This window comes from Ammospiza caudacuta, chromosome 7 (assembly GCF_027887145.1).
Source record: "Ammospiza caudacuta isolate bAmmCau1 chromosome 7, bAmmCau1.pri, whole genome shotgun sequence".
In the NCBI taxonomy this organism is placed as follows: Eukaryota; Metazoa; Chordata; class Aves; order Passeriformes; family Passerellidae; genus Ammospiza; species Ammospiza caudacuta.
The window spans coordinates 19,259,975-19,280,087 of NC_080599.1; the positions used below are offsets into that span (position 1 = coordinate 19,259,975).

Consider the following 20,113-nt stretch of genomic DNA (forward strand, 5'->3'; position numbering starts at 1 on the left):
CCAGCACAAGACACACCACCCTTCAAGTGCCAGTACAAAGTTCACAAGAAGGCTCAAAGGCACTGCTCAGTTGTGCTTTGATGTTCTCAACCACGTGCCTTTTTAATTCAGTAACACAGAAGTGTTTCCACAGGACACTGAGATTTGGCCATGCAGGTTGTTCCTCCTCAGCTCCAAGTGCAGGCACCAGTTCTCACTGTCAGTCACCACTTGATTCCTCACCTCCTTTCATTAATTCCAGAAGAGTAAACGGGTTTTTGTTTGGCACAATGTTTGTCAGTCAGGGGTCTCCCAGAGCTTTGTTCAATGGCCTAACAGGAAGGTGTACAAGACAATTAATCTGCTTTATTGAAGACCGTGATACTGATCTTAATTAGGCCTCCCAGGCATGCTAAATGCATTTTAGAGGCTGTGGATTTTTAGTGATCTCAGATGTATCAGCTCCTGAAGCTCTGTGCTGATCTTTCCAGTGTTTTTTTGGAAGCCACACAGCATAGATGGCTGGTGTTTAGTTCATGTTTGGTCTCAGTTTGCAGCAGCCATTCTTTCAAGGTAAATCTTCCTTCTAATGATGGATCATTTTAATTAACCTGCTCAATCAAGCACGGTAACCACACTTTCAGCCCATGCAGTGTGTGCAGGGCTTTAGGGCAAATAAAACAGAGTATCCAGACACCTTAGGGCTGTCAGCTCCTCCTCCTCTCAAGCAGGGTACATAAACTTGGTGGTTTTGAGAAGCCATTTTCCAACCCATCAATGTCCTTCACCACCACTGCTGAACTACTGGACCTCAACAGCAAAGCAGAGACACCCCAGTTATCCTATCCATCACTTTCAAGTAAGAACACAGATTGAATTAAAGAAAACTAAAAAATAAAGTGTTGAAAATCTTACACAGCACTACAGCTAGCAGCCTAAAATGTCTCTTTGGGTCCCTTTTCCCTCCACTCCTTTATTGGAATTGAGACCAACTATAAAAATCCCAGAAGGCAATGTTAAAAAAAGTCTACTCAAAAAGACCCAGCTGTGGGAATATGAGAGTGTTGATTCTAAATGTGACAAAAAAGGTATTTTTGAAAAGTCCTTGAAAAACTGGCAGGGGATTCCAGTCACCCTAACTGGGGAGCTCCATAACAAGTATGCTCAATAGGCAGCACTCAGGTGAGAAAGCAAAGCTTGAGATTCCTCCTCATGCAGAAGACTGGGGAGAGAGCAGGCTCACAAATCCCTGTCATTGTACTTCTCTTGGATCTGGAAGATGCTTTCTGTAAGTACAGCAGCATTTCTGCCCAACAAGATGACAGAAGTTATTACATCTCTCCCATTAGACATCATGGGGGAGATCCCCCATTAGACATCAGGGCTATGAGAAAATCAGTGCCAAAAATTACTCTGGTCCCAATGGTGAAGTCTTCTATTAAACAAAACTGGAATCAACAGGTTCTCCAAAGTAGGGGACATTTGAACTCAAGTCTAGGAAGGCACAGACCTCCTTAGAGCAATCTAAGGCTGCATTTTGACAGCAGTGCCAGTACCCCACATAGAAAAAGGCAAGACTGTTCACTGGCCAAAGGAAAGAAAATGCACTCACAAGAAAATGTCTTTCACATGACAGAAAGTTTTAAAATCTCATCAATGCTTACAGGACTGCAGACTTGCAAAGGCCAGGGTGTGAGATGAAGAGTGCTCTGTGCTGAGCAGGGCTGGCTGAGCAGAGGGGGAGCTGCCAATGTGCAGGCTCGTGGGCAAGGCACGGTATGCACGGTGCATCTGTCCTCCCTGGCAGGCAGCCAGCCCTCTGCTGCATCATCCTCCTTCCATGGGTGAAAATGCCCTTTTTCCTCTGGCCCTTTTAAGATTTCACAAAAGCTTCTGCTATTTCCTGCCCAACGGTGCTCTCTGTCAATTCCAAGCGGTGCTGGAAGGGGAGAAAGGAAGCACAAAACACAAAGAAAGCCCAACAATCCCCAGAATTTTGGTGTCAAAAAGAATAAAGGGGACTTTGCAGAACAACTTATTCTCCCTAATCAGATATGTTTGCTTTTAGGAAAGGACTCATTTGCATAGGATGTTGGTGCATAAAAGCCCATCCATTCTCAGGATGAATACTAATGCAGCAAGACTCTGTATCTCAACACAAGAAACAAACAACAAAAATTCTTGACTCACTTTAAATTGTTGTCAGTGCTCTAAATAGACCTTGGCTGTTTGGGGTTTTTTTCAATCACTTCCAGCTGTCAAATGCAATTAACAATGTTTCTTCAGAAAGATTTGAGTAAGAAGTTTTCTTCCATAATATAATCAGAGATAAAGATATGACTGCAAGGATCAGAAAGAAAACAACATGTCCCAACAAACCAGGGATATCAGCGACATGGAGCTAATTACTGCAGAAATAATTGCATTTAGTAAATAATTCACCTCTTGATACTCTGCCAGGACAAATCTTTATTGTGAATTCCAAAAACCCAGAAAAAACAATCTGCTGCTCTTCCTCCCAAATCCCACTGCCCTGAGCTGGGATCCATCAATACAGACTTTTTAAACAGTAGCACAGTACACAGTCAGCTGTGGCACAAAATTCAAGGACTTTTCAGAAGCATTGTGAAAATACATTTCTCTTTTGTAGCAGACAAGGTGTCAAACTGTACAATTACAGCTTTTGATACTTTTTTGATATATTTTTTGGTACAGTACAAGCCATTTCAGATCATTTTGCAGAGCTGGAATGTATCTGGATTCAATTCCTGTACTCCCTCTGTAATATATACACAGTGAGAACTGCAGTATAAAGAGCATGAATTTATGGACAGGAAGACAACTACAGAAGGAAGGGGAAAGGGAGATTGTTTCCAAAACAAGTGATCCAAGCTTCTCAAACAGCTTCTCTTCTCCAGCCATTTTATCCTTTTCTACCTGCCCATTTATCCTTCTCTGAGCCTGTGGTATGTACAGATTAACATATTGCTCAGAACAATGTAAAGTCTGTTTAGCTCAACAGTGCAATTTAATATCAGTCATCATCTCCCATCTCTCTGCTCACCAGAAACTGAATTATTACCCCAAGAAAGATTTATATTAGAAGCCTGACTCAAAGAGTGTTTTGTGCTGCTACTTCCCAGAACACTACCAAAGTCATTAGGCTGCAGATTCCTGAGCTTCTCGGCCTCTCTCCCAGATGTGACAGACATTGAGGATCTTCTGCCAACATTTGTTTAGCACTGAACAAATAAACAGGTGAGCACACAAGGGCACAACACTGCCTCTGATGAATTATGCCAAAATTTCTTCAGCAGCTTCTGGCTTAGCTGATGAGCAGGGCTGGAACAGAGCCCATTTCCCCCTGACATGCAGAGAGCAGAGATGTGTCCCAGTGCTTCTCATCCTGGCCACGCAGAGCCCTGTGTGCTGTCTGCAGGTGAGTTACACACAGGCAGCTCCAGAGCTGGGCACCACTGAGTGGATGTGCACAGGGTAAACCAGGGACCAAGTGCCCGAGTTTCTCTGGCTTTGGTGATCTCATCTGTGAGGGCTGATATCTGTATTTCAGAGATCACAGAGTGCATCCCCTGCACACCTGAACAAAGAAATCAGGCACTGAATTAAAAGCCTAACCTGCACACACAAATTATAAAAGCTGACATTATCAGCAGCCACTTGGGTTGAAAAGCTCTCTTATCTCCAGCTACAGTCTCCTTTACACCCCAGAGGCTATCACAGCCAACAGTGCTTGGCAGCACATCAAAGCCCAGCACCCAGTTAAACGGGATTTTGCTCCTCTCTAGTTCAATAATGCTGCCTTGTTCATCTCCATGCAACTTGCTGAAGAAGAGGATGCAATGTCACAGTTAAATAATGCTCATTTCCAGTTCTCAGCACATTTACACTGCAGGTTTACACTGCACACACACACACAGCATTAAAGGGATTCTCAGTAGCCTGTTACACACAAGCACAGCAAATGGGGAATTCACAGATTTCTGTATTTACTGGAAGGCTTTATTACATTTAACCCCCCCTCTAAAACAGTAAGAAAACCAAACCAGAAAAAGCAAAAAGTCTCTCCCCTCAAGCCTGCAATCTAGGCACTGTTGAGAAACCCATAAATACTTGGAGGAGCATCATCAATTTGCTCAGTGATCAACTGAGGGAAGGCAAACCACAAACATGATCTGTCTCTCAATGACTAAGCTATTGCTGTTGCCTTTTTGGGATGAGCAAACACTGGCACATCTCAGCTGTGCAAAGCAGAATCCAAAGCTCACTTTTGGTTCCACGCAGAAATCCAAACCAGCCATCACTCAAACAAGAGAAATGCATAACAACAATCACAGTTATCCCACACTGATTTTAAGATTATATGCTACCATCTTCCTTTAGAAGCAAGGCAAAAATAAAGGAATAAAAATCTATATTCTACATCCAGGTAAGGCATGTGTGGATACACATACAGGTAATATTTAAAAAGCTGTTTGAGGTCACACAGTAAAGAGTGGCAGAGAGCAGTGTCCACACTCCCCTGCCTGTGCTGCAATCCATGGCAGCATCACTCCTGCTGTTTACTGGTGAATGTCCAAACAATCCCATTGCTAACATCTGTTTATCTAAACTGGAAATCTTTGTTTGCTCTTTCATCTACACAGGAAAGTGACATAAGCTTGGAACATCAGCAGCAATGCCCATCAAGAAAGGTGTGGGTTATTTGTTGATTTCAACACTACAAGATCCCAAGTGTGGGCTCTTTCCTGAAGGCAGTGAGTAACAGGATTTAGATTATACAAGAGTCTAGAGAGTCAGACAATCTGTGAAACTTTCACAAGTGCCTCTGTATAAAAAACCAGGCAAGTCTGGATCAAGTGAAGTAGATTCCTGTGTGTAGAGCAGCTCTCTGGCCACAGAGAGCAAGAACAAACTTTCCCAGACATTTTCCTGGGAAAGGCAGTGAGAAGCTCAGAGAAAAGAATGAGAAACAATTCTTATCTCCACTTGCTGCACCTGTTGTTGTGCACACGTGGAATGTGTTATGGAGATTTGTTTACCAAAAGGTGATTTCTTAATTGGACCCTGGATGGTGTTTGGATGGATTGATCAATTAGGTCAGAGTTGTATCAGACTGTAAGGGCTAGGAGCTTCTTAATAAGTATAGTATAATATATGATATAGAGAATAAAGCAACTGATCAGCCTTCAGCAATCATGGAGTCAATGCTAATTATTACCTGGCTGGGAGCCTGCAGTGACACCTATGGTGGGAAAAAAAGAAAAAGCCCAACCCACACACCTCTCCTGAGATGTCTGCTCTCCTCTAAAAACCATCACAGGAGTGCAGCCACCTGCAGTACCTTGAAGGATTGAACTCCCACTAACAACTGCCACTGAATCTGCAGCACTGATTCCTCACAAGGCACTTGAGACCAGACTGGGGTTTTTGAACATTGCTTTTTGCAGGGTTTTGAAGTTTTTCTGAAGTCTAGAGCACAGACTTCAAATACTGCACTTGTGTTCACTAAATGCTACAGTACCCTGGTTGTACACAGCATGCTGAAGTTGTAGTAAGATATTCTCACAGGTGCACTTCACAAAAGTGAGGAGTTATTTATTGATTTAGCATCTCTGAACTGCCTGATATGCTGAACTTCAATGCCACAGTAAAGGGCAGAGCTCCCTACACTATGCCTGCCTCATGACAGAGTACAGCTTTTCTTAACTGGCAAAATTTACATGCCAAAAAATAAGAGACAAATCCTCAAAGTAATTTTAGAGGAAAAAATTACATGTGGGGTGGTGCTGAAAAAACAGCATATTTTTTGCATGTCTGTTTTTTAATACACATTACTTTCTATATATCAATTCTCAAGACTTGAAGGAAAAAAAGAACGTTAAGTTGACCATGGAGTTACATTTAAGGCATCTGTATCCCATCTATAGAGCCAGTTTGTTTTTCAATGTATAAATGCAAGAAGAAACCCAAATGAACTGTCTCAATTGCTGCTGTTTCTAATAAATTAAATACCCAGAACATCCCTGCTTTCATTGCACCACACCATTTTGATAACTAGGCTAATATACTCAATAGTGTACTCCAAGCTGTACTAGGTCTTAATTAGTCAGGAAAAGGAGTGGCTGACTCTCATTTCCAGAAGATCCTTAAGATTAAAAAAGAGTACACAGCAACACATCTCAGTTTGTATTCAGCTTGACTTCTTAGCTTTTTCCTGCCTGCTTCACAAAAGAGGAGATTTTCTGTCAAAAAGTTTTTCTGTCAATGCCTAGTAACTAAAAGAATAAAATACCTGCACCAATCTTAATACATCTCCCCCAGGAAGCATCAATCTAAATATGTGTCTACATTCTTCAGAGAAATTTTCTGCTCTAGCAGCCAGAGTTAAAGTCCCTTCTCTTTTCCTAACGACTCAACACAGTCTTTTCACAACCGCCATCTCAAGCAGAACAGAATGAGCTGAGCACACGAGGAACAGTAATTTCAAAAAGAAATAATCACTACATATGTCATAATAAATAGCTCTGCTTACATGCAGTGGCCTTAAGATTGTCAAAAGCATCTCAGATCAAAAAGCTGTAAAGCTGAATTACACAATCAGACCTGGGGCTCTTAAAATGAAAGTGCCTGTTTGATGGTGACTGACAGGCTTACGATCAAGGGTTCACATCTCTTAAAAAACAATTACTTGGCCTCATGCAGTTTGGATTATATTAGGCAGGAAGGGAAGTGAAGAGCCTTCAAGTTGGAAACCTAATTATTAATTTCTTGCTATTTTTAAGGGTAAAACAAGGTTCTGATTTCTGAAGAAGGAGGCTCTGACAAGGCAGCTTGCTGTCTGTGCCTTCAGTTATCTGAACAACCCATTTGGCTACAGATGAAATAATAGAAAGTGCTTTCTCTCAAAATACAGTTTACAGGGATTGCTTCCTGCCAGTAGTTTTCTTTTAAATAACCTAATTATTATCAAAAGCCTGTTTGAAAAGCACAGACAGCATCCAGGCTCCTGGCCCTGCACTGCTCAGGAGCACAGCACTGAGAGGCTGAGTGCCTTCTCCCACTGGCAATTCTCTGGCATTTGTTGTTTCACTCTCCTTTGTGCTTTTGAATCACCCTCCAACCATCCCCTTCCACAAGGCTGCATTAGATCCTTTGCTTCAATGCTGCCTCAACATTTCCTGGGCACATTTGCTCCTGTTACAGAGAGAAGCAGAAGGAGGTGGGAAGAACATTTGCTCTTCAGACAACTTCATTTCCTCAAACACACACCATGAGCTCCAGTTATGAACACATGAAGGGCTTACCCATAAGTGGAAATGACTGCTGTCCTCAGGTGCTCTCCAGAATCTCTGTTTGCATCTAAATGTAGCCAGAATCCAGGGAGAAAAACCTTCACACACAGTCCCTGCCTACCAAAGGAAACTGTCTCCCTACACACAGAGGAGCAGTACTCAAAGAGGAAACTCCACATTCCTCAGGAGATGCTAATCCAAACAACAATGCACACTTGGGGAGATCTGACACGTTTATTCCAGCTTGGCTACAAGGAGACAAGTAGTTCTGGGTGTCCCACAACTCCTGCAGAATCCATCCTCACTCAACAGCACCATCTATGCAGAACACACGTGAGCTGATCCCAGCACATTCCCTGCCAGCTGCTGGTCATTAAGGATCCTGTGTGCACCTGAGCAGGCCTGAGGCAGTGATGGATGTGTGTCATTCATTCTGCAGCACCCAGCCCACGCCCCTGTGCCACCAGAATCCTCACAACCCTTCTGGAAAGTGCTGGCAGTGCATAAACGAGGCAGAGGATAACCCTGCACAGCCCAAGGAACCTTAAAGAAGCTCTAACTCATGATACCACCTGCAAGTCAGAAAATAGTTTCTACTGTCCAAGTGCAAAAAAAAAAGTAATCCTTGCACAACCAGAGGTCTTGTGGAATCTGAAACCCCCACAGTGCTGTAGGGCTACAGAGAGCAGGGAATGACAACCTGACCCTAGAGTTAAAAACACCTTGCCAACCTCACCACAGCTTCACTGACAATACACGTTAACAACCAGCATCATGGTTGTAGCAACACCCATGGAGGATGTTGTGCCTTCCTCACACCAATTACAGCTACTCCTGAAGAAAAGAGATCTTCAATATCTCACTGAAGGCTGAGTTCAAAATCTACTCATGATAACAATTCATGTGGAGAAAAAAAAAAAAAACCAACAAAAAAACCCCACAACTACAAAACAACCCAAATAAAAAAAACCTAAACAAAAGCCATGAGAACCTAATGGTCAAACTTCAGAGCAAGTTTGCAAGGATTGTTTTATTTTCATGTCAATTTCAAAGCTGTGTTACCATCAGTTAAAGCTGGCTCTGTGGTTGCCACAGGTCAGGCAATATACCAGTAACAAAGAGAAATGAGGGCAGCATGGCTCTACAGGGAGATTTTCTACCTCTACATGCCGTATTAAGACAGATGTGGATGAAACAAACTTGTGTGCAGAGAGCAGCTGCATTATCCCATAAAAACAGGAATATCCTATGGCTTACTAAAAAGAGACACAGGCCATTTGTCTGCTGATCTAACAAGCAAAATCCTCTTCCGAGCTCATGGATATTTATTAATCTGGTTCTGAGTGTTCACAACCAAGTTTTCACAGCTTAGCCAGGGCACATCTGCTGACCACACATACTCAGCCTGAAGGAAAAGGCACAAGCAAAATATCCTCACTCAAGTCCTGTGGAATAGGTTTAAAACAATGCAGTTTAATGTCATTTTTGCAACAGGCTCTAAGGTTGCAAGTAGGGAGGTACTACAGATCAGTTCATGCTGAATCTCAAGAAGTTACTGCATAAAACAATGATGTGGAACTCTGAAACCAGGCTGAAAGAATCCAAATTCCAAATCCCATGTGACAGAGACATTCTGGCGCTTCATAGCGGCCTGTAATCTCTTCTCTGAAGAGACTGAAGTGTCTGCAGGCTGCACAGTGAATAACTACACGAGTAAAAAAGTTCCTGCCCTTAGCTCTCCTTCCTAATTCCTGCTAGAAGTGCCCACAGCTCATTCGTGCAGCTGGTTGCAGCCTCCTGGCCAAACAGACCAGAGCAGCACAAACTGCTCCTTTTCACCTTTTGCTCCACCGGGCACATCCAGGCGGCTCAAAAGAACAGCTCCACCTGCGGATCAGATGGAGCACATCCCTCGGGCAGCCCAGCAGTGACGAGCATCTGGGAGCAGCATGATCTTCCATCGGCACAGCTGGATCCAGAGACCGACATCAGCCCACCTCACTCGGCCACCAAAATAGCCTCACTGACCATTGAAAAATGAAGGTGCTTTTTCCCCTCAGCACATGTGCTTCGCACAGCTTTGTGGACACATAGCTCAAAAGGTTACCAAAATACTTTTTAAGGACTTGTTTGAAGAAAACAGTAATAATTTTGATAGCCAATTGTGCTTTCTGAGGATCTCATTTATGTTTTCCAGACTCGAGAGACTTGCCAGTACTGTCAACACCAATAGCTAACTACAGTCTTCAAGGAGAACGAAGCGGAAGAACTGACATTTAACACAGTTCTGAAGGAGAGATGAAGAATCACTATACAGTATTTTTATACCGGGTATCAAGAGCTATTGCAGCCTGGCACACGGCCAGGTTGTGGAGTATCACAGCATTTAATATTACCTTCGGTGAAGATCTCCACACATCGAAGTCCCTCAATCACTGACACACAACAGCATTTCGACCCCATAATCCGGGCTAGGATCGCAGCTCGGCTGCGGGAGCACCACCTCCCTCCAGGAGCCCGCAGCTATTTGAGGAGAACGCCAGCAGGAACTTCATCAAGCAGCACGTGAAGCCCGTGTTTACCTCGGGATGTCTCCAGAGGCACTGCCTGGCCGTCAGAAAGCACCGCCTGAATCGTCAGGCTCCCCCTTTTCCCGTCCGTGATTTGGTAGAAACGATGCGCATGTTGCGCTTGACGATCTTGGAGGTCTCTTCCAACCTTAATGACGCCGCGATTCGGATACCCACGGGCGCGTCGGGACGGGGCGAATTTATACGCGATGGGATGGGAGGAACGAGGCGCCCAGAGGCAGCATCGCCCCGAAATTAGGGTTTGGGGCTTTAAACACCTCGTTCCTCTCAGGCAGCGGTCACCCCCACACACACGCACACGCGGAGCGGGCACACGAACGCGCTCGCAGCGGAGCCGCGGCGGCTTCCCCGCATCGCGCACATCGCATCACGGGCTCTGCCGGGCCAGGGCCCGCCTCGCCACCCCCGAGGCACCGCGGGGGGAGGGACACCGAGCATCCTCGGTGGGGACCGAGCACCCACGGTGGGCTCGGAGCCGCGAACTGTCCCCAAACCCCTCCTGGTCCATCCCCGCCCGACATCGCCCCCCCGCCCTGGCCGCTCTGAGGGGGGCGCGCGCCGCGGCCGTTGGGAGCAGCGCGCGCCGCGGGCCGTGCGGGGCGAGCGGGGGGGAGAACGCGAGGGCGCCGTGCCCGCCGCCCCTCACCTGGAGACGCAGTTCTCCAGCACGGAGCTCTTGCCGGCGCTCTGCCCGCCCACCACCGCGATCTGCGGCAGGTCGAGCAGGCAGTTCTGGCCCAGCGCCGCGAAGGCATCCTGCAGCCGGTTAACGAGCGGGATGAGCCCCTCCATCCCGCCACCGCCTCCTCCTCCGCCCGCCGCCGCTGACAGGTAACGGCCGGCGCACTGCGCATGCGCCCCTCCCTCCGCGGGCCCGGGGGCGGGGCCTCCGCGGGGAGGCCACGCCCCCTCCGGTGCGGGTCCCGGTGCCGGTCCCAGGATTGTCCCACGATTTGTCCCGCTGTTGTCCCGCGATTGTCCCACGATCGTCCCGCGATTCTCCCAAAATCCGCTTCCCTCCCGTTGTGCCAAAGGCCCATCCGCGCTCAGAGTCAAGGGGTTGGATTTGTTTGTAGTTCTGCGCAGAAAGATGGCTGGGTGGCAATTCCACAAAGGCAGCGCGACAACTGGCAGAAGTTTTCCCTTTTTGTGGATTTTAACAAACCGAGGCGTTGATGTTTATTGGCTACAAGTTATGTAGTTCGCTTATTAATTAGTGTTCTGTCTTCTGTTGGTTAATGATCCTCTTGCTTCCAGTGCTAATTAGTCTGCATGCTCAGTCTTTCTCTTAAATTAGTGGGGTTTTGGTCTGTGAGTCAGTGGTGACAATTTGCCCCTGCCAGAATTACCTCTTACCCAGCCAGATTTCAGCACAGTTGCTCAGTTGTTTTAATTAGTTTCTTCTTTATCCTGGATGTTCTGCCAAATAGCCTTGTACCCCTAAATTCTGCATTCTTTATGTCAGCTAAGAGTGGTACACCCTTCTCTCCTTTGGTAACCTCCCCTTAGGTCTGAGATCACTGAAACATGTCAAGCCCTAAACCTTAACAAGGCAATTCTACAATCCAGTTTGTCTTTCTACCATCTGGACACCACTTAGAGCTTGCTTGTTAGGGATTGCTTTCTCACAGATTGCCCAGAGAGGCTGTGGAGCCTCTCTCACTGGAGATATCCCAGAGCCAGCTGGACACAATCCTGTGCCTGTGCTCTGGGATGACCCTGCTTGAGCTGGAACATTGGACCAGATGTGTTCTTCCCTGACAACCTGACCCATTCTGGGATTCTGTTTGTTATAAATGAATACTCCAATTTCATAGTGAAGGAAATTTATTAAATTATCAAAGTATAAATTTGGGAAAAGCCACAAGCATGTCGACTCAGTGTTGGGGAGACTCAGGATTTGGTCTCTATTGCACCAAAGTCCCTGTGGGTCTCCAAAATGTAATTTCTAAGGGGTCTGCTTTATACAGTCCTTTGGGCTCTGGAAGGGGCCCTTCTTTAGCATATTTTAGCATATTATCGTTGGTTTTTTTTCTCGCTGCTGCGTTTCCTGGAACCAGTGGATAATTCCTGAAATCCTGTGTGGTGGTGTTTGCAGGGGTCCCAGGATGAGGGAAGAGATGAGAATCTTGATTCCATGTTTCAGAAGGCTGATTTATTATTTTATGATATATATTATATTGAAAGAAAATGATATATTAAAACTATTCTAAAAGAATAGAAGAAAGGACCTCATCAGAAGGCTTGAAAGGAATAGAAAGGAATGGAATGATAATAAAATCTTGTGACTGACCAGAGAGTCCAAGCCAGCTGGGCTGTGATTTGCCATTAATTAAAAACAACCACATGGGCCAATCAAAGATGCACCTGTTGCATTCCACAGCAGCAGATAATCATTGTTATTCTTTTCCTCTGAGGCTTCTCAGCTTCTCAGGAGAAAAATCCTAACAAAAGGATTTTTCATAAAATATGTCTGTGACAATTCTGTCAGGTGAAAACTTCCTGGCATAAACTTCTGATGATGCCTATCAAATGCCTCCTGCTGGGGTCTTGTCAGACAGAAAGAAATCCCTTGAAATATACATCCCAGGAGACAGTGCCCTCCTGGTGTTTGAATCTCCATTCTTTATTTGTCCAGCACAAGGTGCTGTGGTTGTAATTTCCTTTAGCACAAATTATTGTATAACACTTATCACATGTTCCTGCCTGAGGACAAGGCCACCCCAGTGCTGGGACACTTGGACACCAGCAGCACGGTTCAGCCAGGTCTGTGTGTGTTGGAACTCAGGACATCCCCCTGGCTGTCCTGGATTGCCAGGACCCTGCCAGGGGGCTCAGAGACCCTGGCACAGAGCCCAAGACCCCTGTGACTTTGACTATGACCCATGGAGCAAATTACCAACTTTATATGAGGATCTGCAAGCCACAACAGTATAAGTAGAATAATAATTAGTTTGTCATGGTGTGAAAACTAGATTTTTGGGGTTCTCAGAATGGGGGTTCAGAGGGCAAGATGGAGGAATCTGGGCATGTCCAGCCTTTCTCCTTCTTCTTCTTGGCCTCCACCTTCTGATGTGATGTTGGCACTTTTAGATTGGTTTAGAGTAGAAGCTCACTGTCTAACATAGGTGATAGGTATTGGGAAGTTATGGTAGATATTGCACACGTGGTTTTTACTATAAAAAATATAACACCACCCCAAGGGGAGGCAGAGTGCCTGGACTGTCTTGGTGAGTGGACCTCAGCTGGACAGGAGAAAGAATTTTATAGATAAAAATTTTATAGATAAGAATTTTATAGATAAGAAACAATAAACAACCTTGAAACTGAGAAATGAAGAGCTCTGACTCCTTCTTTGACCGCCAGGCTGGGAAAAGAGACTTTAACACATCTTGGAGTCACTCTGAGCAGCTAAACCCCGAGATGTGTGCTGCCCATGAGAGCACCACTCCCCTGGGAGCCCCAGCTGAGCACTGGGAAGGGCTGAGCCATGGCCAGGCACAGGCAGGAGCTCTGCCAGGCTCGGGAGGAGGAGCTGGAGCCGGCAGGGTGGGCAGCAGGTGATGCTCAGGGGCATTTGGGGAGGGACATCGAGGTGCCAGCCTGTCACTGCGGCGGGTTCAATTCACAGCGCACGCTGAGGCTGAGCTAAAAGCTCAGGCACACAACAGAGATGAGATTTAGCTGCGATTACTGGCAGCAGGCACATCATGAAAATATCCAAATGCAGGCTTTGGAGCCGTGCAGGGATAAAAGTTCCCCTCTCTATTGGAGCAGACACTGGCCCCGCTCAGCGGGACAAGCAAAACAAAGGGAGCTGGGAACATCCCGCAGGCTGACGGGGACTAACGATCTGGAGGATTATCAAAACTTCTTGGCCAGAGCTCTCAATAAGTGTGAAAAATTACTCTACAGCAGAGAAACCTATAACTCTGGAAACAAGTAAGGGGTTTGAATCAGCACAGATGGATTTGAATCGGCACGAGGCAGAGACGGCTTCTCCTCACTGCTGCAGTCAGATCACAGCCTCTGGGAAAAGCCTTGCCATCATTTCTGTCTGCTTGGGAGCCTGGGAGTTATTGACATAATTATGCCAATTAGCAGCATGATTATTTCTTTCCCACTCCTGGGTGAGCGAGCTGTGCCAGGAGGCACTGGAGTAGCTGCCTGGCCTTCCTCCAGCTCCTGGGTTTCTATGGAGGCTGCAAGTTGGGAAGAGCATTATGAGTGTCCAGAGCACTTTGTGCTGCCCCCATGAAATAATTAAGATCCACAGAAGAGAAGAGCAGCCTGGCCCTAGGATTGCATCTCCACAGGAGACAAATGAAGATTGAGAAAAGCACGATGCCTGGGGAGCAGCACCATGCACACCTTCAAACTGATCATCCAGGGAACTCTCCTTTCTGTGAGGACTGTAAATAACAGCTTTGTCTGCTTCCAGGATTAAAATAAAATAAGTTAGGAAAACAATTAAGATTATGAAAAATTTTAGTTATTCCCCCAAGTATGGGAAGTTTCCAAACCAATTTTTTTTGTCTGCTGAAGCAGAGTTAAAGCCATTAAGTGCCCACATTCACCCTGCAACTCTATCACTTGCAAAATCCACTTTCCCCTCTCCAAAAAAAAAGCCACAAGCAGCCAAGTATAGATTCCCCACCTTCTGGAAAAAGCACAAACAATTTCATGATGGATGCTTGTGTTAGCATGAGAGGTTTTTCTCATTTTTCCAACACCTCCAAGAGAGCAGGGAAGGAGAGAGGAGAGGCACCTGAGCATATCTTTAGGTCTCTGCTTTTCCTGACTGACTTCTCTGGGCAGCTTGTTCCAAACCCCCATGCAGAGCCCAGCCTGGCTTTCTGAATTTGCCAAGATTCAGAGTGGCTAAATTCAAGGAAACAGGGGTGCTACTAGACCACTGCAAATCTTCTTGTAACAAATAACCCTGAAATACAAGACCCAAATCAGTGTCAGAGGGCCATGCAAGAAATTGTTCTCTAGGGGAGCAGTAGGGGCAACCCCCAGGAGCAGAGAGCTGTGCTGCTCGCTGGTTAACCAGCTAAACACAATCTGGTTTTGCCTTGCTGTGCTCACTTGTGCCCCTAGTAATAAAATACAATAAAATACAATATTTATCATTTCCTTTTGCTGCATGCCTGGCCCAGCAAGGAGAGAAAACCTCTGCCAAGCACCTTTCCTGGCACTGCAGACAGGGTGGGTGCCCTGATCCCCAAGGTGACTCCAACAGTGTGGTCTGATGTCACATGTCACCAGCTCCAGCACAGCCTGCCTGGGGCCCCCAGTCACAGCCTCCAGTGCATTTCAGATCAAGGCTCCAGACAGCAAGCTTGTCCTGCCACGATGTTCAGAGGAATATATGGCAAAAATAGCCTGGCTTCAGGGTGCAGCTGAACCCACAAACTCACACACAGACACTCTCCCTAACCAGGCAGTGACATTAGCAGTGAGGACATTTGGACCAGGTCCCCAGGCTGCTTCCCAATCACACAGCAGTGCAATTCCCCTCAGGAGAAATGAGTTCTGTAAAAAGCAGCCGAGTGGGGACTTGCAGATGGCTGCAGTGAAGAGCCAGGCACGCTGCCCTGCCCAGGGCAGCAGGGCACAGCACAGGCTGCTCCTCTCCCCTAAGAACAGACAGTTCCTGCACACCTCCTCATCTCTCCAGGGACCTTCCTCACCTCCTTGCCTCAGACAAGAGTTTTGGCAGAGCTTTTCAGGCAGAGGATGGGCACAGAGCAGGAGGAGCTGTGGGCAAGGGGCAGCTCCAGGTTCTGGGCAGCACTCGGCTCTGCAGTGGTGCCAGTCAGCATCGTCCCTGTGCATCTTCCGGGAGCAGAGCTCAGCTCCTGAACCTGCAAAAATGGAACTCCAGCCCGTGAAAGAAAGCCAGAGTGGCTGCAGGGCTGTGATTAGAGTAGCGGCTGCAGCATTTCTCCGTGTAAAGAGGACGTGCTTTCTGCCTTCCCCCACAGCCCGGGGCACTGCTGACTCACTGATGGCAGGACAGCTCAGTCCGCGTCCCATCTCTCCTCTCTGCTGCCCTGTGACCCCCAGCTGCATTCTTCAGTCGTGTGCATCCCGTTGCAGGGTAGAAAAAGGGCACAGTGCTGCAATGCAGCCTGCAGAGATGCTTCCCTGCAGCCCTCAGCACCCTAGGGAAGAGCTGCACTCCCTCCCTGCAGCCTGGCAGCACGCCTGCTTCCCTGGCCACAAAGCCAGACAAGCCAAGCGCTTCCCCAAGGGAGGATTGCATGAACACAACACTTCCCACGTGCCTCCAGCCTCTGGGAGTGGCTGCTGCAGCCCTTGTTGTGCTGGCCCATGCCATGCAGCATCCCCAAGCAGTGGGGCCAAGGCTCTGCCCAGCTGAAGGGGATCAGCCCAGGGCTCAGCCCCTGCAGCTTTTGCTGCTGCAAAATCTCTCCCAGCTGCTTGCTGTACTTTGAGCTGATGACAGCATGGCCCTCATCCACCTGAGAGGATTGGAGTGTCACTCTCTTCTCCAGAACAGGGACCTGGGCTGTGACACCATATGGGGTGAACATGTGGCACCCCATCAGTGCCTGCCTCAAAGTGTCACCGTCCCCACAGCCACCCTGGGCCAAAATTCCTCTCTGCATCCTTCTACCCAAGCTCAGGAAGCTCAGGCTGCCCCACCAAACTCCCCGTGTCTCATCCCCTGCAGCAGCAGCAGGACAGGGATGTGATGCTCTGAGAAGGGACCAGGCCAGCCCAAAGCATCCCCAGGTGGCTCCAGCCTCACCCCTGAGCCGTGGGGTGAGTTCCACACCTGGCTCTTTCTGTGCTGGGAAAGCTAGAGAGGAAAAAGTCAACATCTCCGTGCCGTGGGGGTTGCTAAGTGACGGCAGAGCTTGTTTCTATCCCGGCGCTGACAGCGTGCCTACGCTGCAAGGGAAGGAAGTGAGGAGTCAGGGATGTAAACACCAGCACATTGCCAAAACTCTCACAGAATCACCCTTGCCAAACATATACATTAGCTGCGTGTTTTGGCTGCCAGCAGAGAAATATTTACTATGTGTCAATTACTCCAGCCTTGGAGCGTTTTACCTGCAGAGGAGGATTTGCAGCACTCATGAATTTGCCATTTTCTAGCTGAAATTAATTTTCAGACCAAAGTTGCCAGGCTGCCAGTAGATGCAAGAACAGCTGCAATGAACTGAGATTTCATCCTTACATTGTTTCTAATAGATGGCTTTTGTTTTGCCACCAGGATGTGGCGTTATGCAGCATTTTGGAAGCACAACAGAAAGGCAGGACTGGACAAGGGAGGGATGAAGGCAGCCTTTGTATGAGCTCCTGGGGAGGAAAGGAGATTGTTTCAGTACAGAAAAAGGGCACACACACACACAAACCTACGTGGTTAAGATTATGTGGAGAATTGCAAACTAAGTTAAAAATAAAGGCAGCACTGCTGATCTAGTTGAGAAATTTGCCATTGCTAAGCTAGGTGGATAATAGATATCTTTCAGAGTAGAGCTCATCACAGAGCAGCTTTAGAAGCTGCATGGGGGCAGGCACACTCCAGCTCCAGCTCCAGCCTTGTTTCTCCCCCGTGCTGTGCTGAACTCAGCACAGAAGGAGGAGAAGCACTGGGGGAGTGACTGGGTGGTGACACAGGGCACCCAGCCAGGCTGCCAGCCTTTATCTGAGGCAGGGAGCAAGCCAGCCCTGCTCTCCTGGGCCTGGGAGCCATCAAAAGCTCTTATTAAAACAGCATCTACTCCTTTGTGAACTTGCAGGTTAACTCAGGGAGAAAGTAGGGCACCCATCTGTCCCTCTGTGGGAAGGGGAACAAGGGAGGAAGCATCAGAGAAGGGATCTGAGCAGAGCAGCTCCCAAAGCAGAACCTGCTGGTGAATTGAAATGAAAACACACCCCCAGGTGCTGATCAGAGGGAGGTGTTTGCTGCCAGCACAGCTGCCATGGGCAGCCTGGGCACCAACAGCCCCATCTCCTGCTCTGGGGCAGTGCCCACGTGGTCCCCACTGCTGCAGGGGGTGAGAACCTGTGGGAAATGGATTTGGAGAGAGTTCTCAAAGCCTGGCACAAGGCTCACATAGTGTGCATCTGTAAGCAAACCTCGAGATAACAAATCCTGACTTAGAAATGCCATGGAACAGGACAGACATTGCTGAGAGAGAAATGGAACAAGAAACAAGTTTCAAAGGATGGCCTTGCAAAAAAGACTGGATACTTTGGAGAAACTATGAAACTATGAACATAGAACTATGAAAGATGCATTGTAGTAGGACCCACGAGGGGTAGTTTTAGATGATTGGCTTTAAGGCATTTACACATGGTGTGGCTAAAGCTGATAGGCCAAGAAATGCTTATAATGCATTGTAATTAAGAATTAATTGGTTTTTGATTGTGATGGCATGAATTGTAACATCTGTATTGTCTCACCCTTCACTTGAGACTGAAAATGGAATAAAAGTTTTTTAAACTCTCAGTTACCCCATCCCTGGGTCAGAAAAGGGTAAAATCTGACAAGAGCCTTTTGGGGCGTCCTTTCCATGGTCCCATGAGCTGGGGAACTGCAAACTCTCAGCTCCCACAGCCTCCTGCTCTGCTGTGGAAGTGGCAGAGGTTTTCCCACAGATGGAGGAGAGCTGGCTCCTTCCAAGCAAGGAAGGGGCAGCCCAAACCCTGCTGGGATGGGGGTGTGAGCTGCAGGGCTGGGAGATGGCTCCAGCAAGGATGCTGAGACACAGATCCCTCCTGGAGCTACTCTGGTGTGCTGTTGGCTCCCTGGGCTGTGGAGAGGTGCCTGGGGAGGGTTTGCTTTGGGAAGCAGCTCTCAGAAAGGAAGCTTCACAGTGTCCTCTCTCAGGCTGCCAGTGGCAGAAGGGAGCATGGAGCGAAGGTGCAGCATCAGTGGCAGAGCAGCAGTTTGTCACCTTGCTGTCTGCAAGCTGGTCACTTTGGTACATTGTCTCAGGCTCATTTTGGCACCAGCTGTTGCAGGGGAGAAAGACAAGCCCCCACCCCAAAATGGCTTCTGATGAATGAATGAGAACCTGCAAGTCCATGCCCAGCCAGGACACATGATGCCTCAGGTTTGAGCTTTTATATTTTTCAGGTTCTGTGCTGCTTTAGTGTGTGGGTCTGGGCTTCATATTAGGGGATGGTGAGCTCTGTTCACAGAGCAGGGAGACAAAACAATTCCTGCTCCTGCTTCCAATTTTCCTCCAGCACCAAGGAAAAATGATCCAAATCTCAGGCCCAAGAGCACAAACAATGTGGGATGGAGAGAGAAAAACAAGCAGGATGGGACTTCATGGGCTGGAGCTGTAATTGGACAATTAACTCCAGAACTGATAAAAGTCAGAGACCCCATGACCAGTTGTGCAATTTGTGACCATTTTGGTTCATTTTGGGTGTAGCCCTGGCTGGGCTCTTGTGCTGCCCAAGGTGGATCCATTGAGGCCTCCTAATAAATCCCTACTTTGTTCTTTAGCTCTGTCTGGCCTCTGTTCTAGGTCAGCCTGCACAAGGCATCACACAGCACAGGCCAGCTCTTGACTGAGCTGCCTGGGCAGGACTGGGGTGCTGTGGGAACACCCCAATAGTGTTTTCTAGCTGTCCTTTCATCTTGCAGGAAGGCTGACCTGCACCAGCTGGGTGAGAGTGGCCCAGGCCTGGGTCCCTGGTGGCCCTGGGGCAGAAGAGTTCTGAGCTCAGGGGTTTCAGTTCAGTGGTGATGGCTGGAGAGATTCAGAAGGGGAAATGTACTGGGATGCTGAGTGGTAAGGGGGCAGTGGGGTTCAAGGGGCAGCTGCCTGCTCCCAGGACACACCTTTGAAGTGCAATGGTGACTGTAGTTTTCCTAGGGGTGTGTATGCTTCAGAAATAAGCCTGAAATAACAAAGCACTGCAGGCCTCAGAGCACCCCTGAGCACTTTATTCTCACAGCCCACCCACAGACACACACCCACAAGCAGCCTTGGAGCAGGCCTGGGGCTCTGCAGAGACACCAGGAACACTGGAGACGCAGGGAGAGGCACCCTCAGAACAACAGGAGCTGTGCTGAAGGGCAAGGAGGGAAAACAACAAGGACAGACCCAAACCCACAGCCCTGCCAGTGCCACAGCACGTTCCTCACCCCACAGCTGCCCCTTGGGCTGCACAGCCCCTCACGGTGCTGGAGCCATTCCTCAGGCAGCTCCTTCCCGTGTCAGCAGGCCCAGG

At 47.8% G+C, this 20,113-nt stretch overlaps 1 protein-coding gene across 1 annotated transcript in view; it reads right to left on the reverse strand.

The window, feature by feature from the left end:
- The window catches only part of DNM3 (dynamin 3), a 171,053-nt gene extending 160,331 nt beyond the window's left edge, over positions 1-10,722 (reverse strand). Inside the window, exon 1 of the mRNA XM_058808196.1 lies at positions 10,530-10,722. Within this exon, the coding sequence (XP_058664179.1) occupies positions 10,530-10,675 (146 nt within the window). The 5' untranslated portion in view covers positions 10,676-10,722. The remainder of the gene's footprint in view (positions 1-10,529) is intronic.
- Between the last annotated feature and the right edge of the window lie 9,391 nt (positions 10,723-20,113).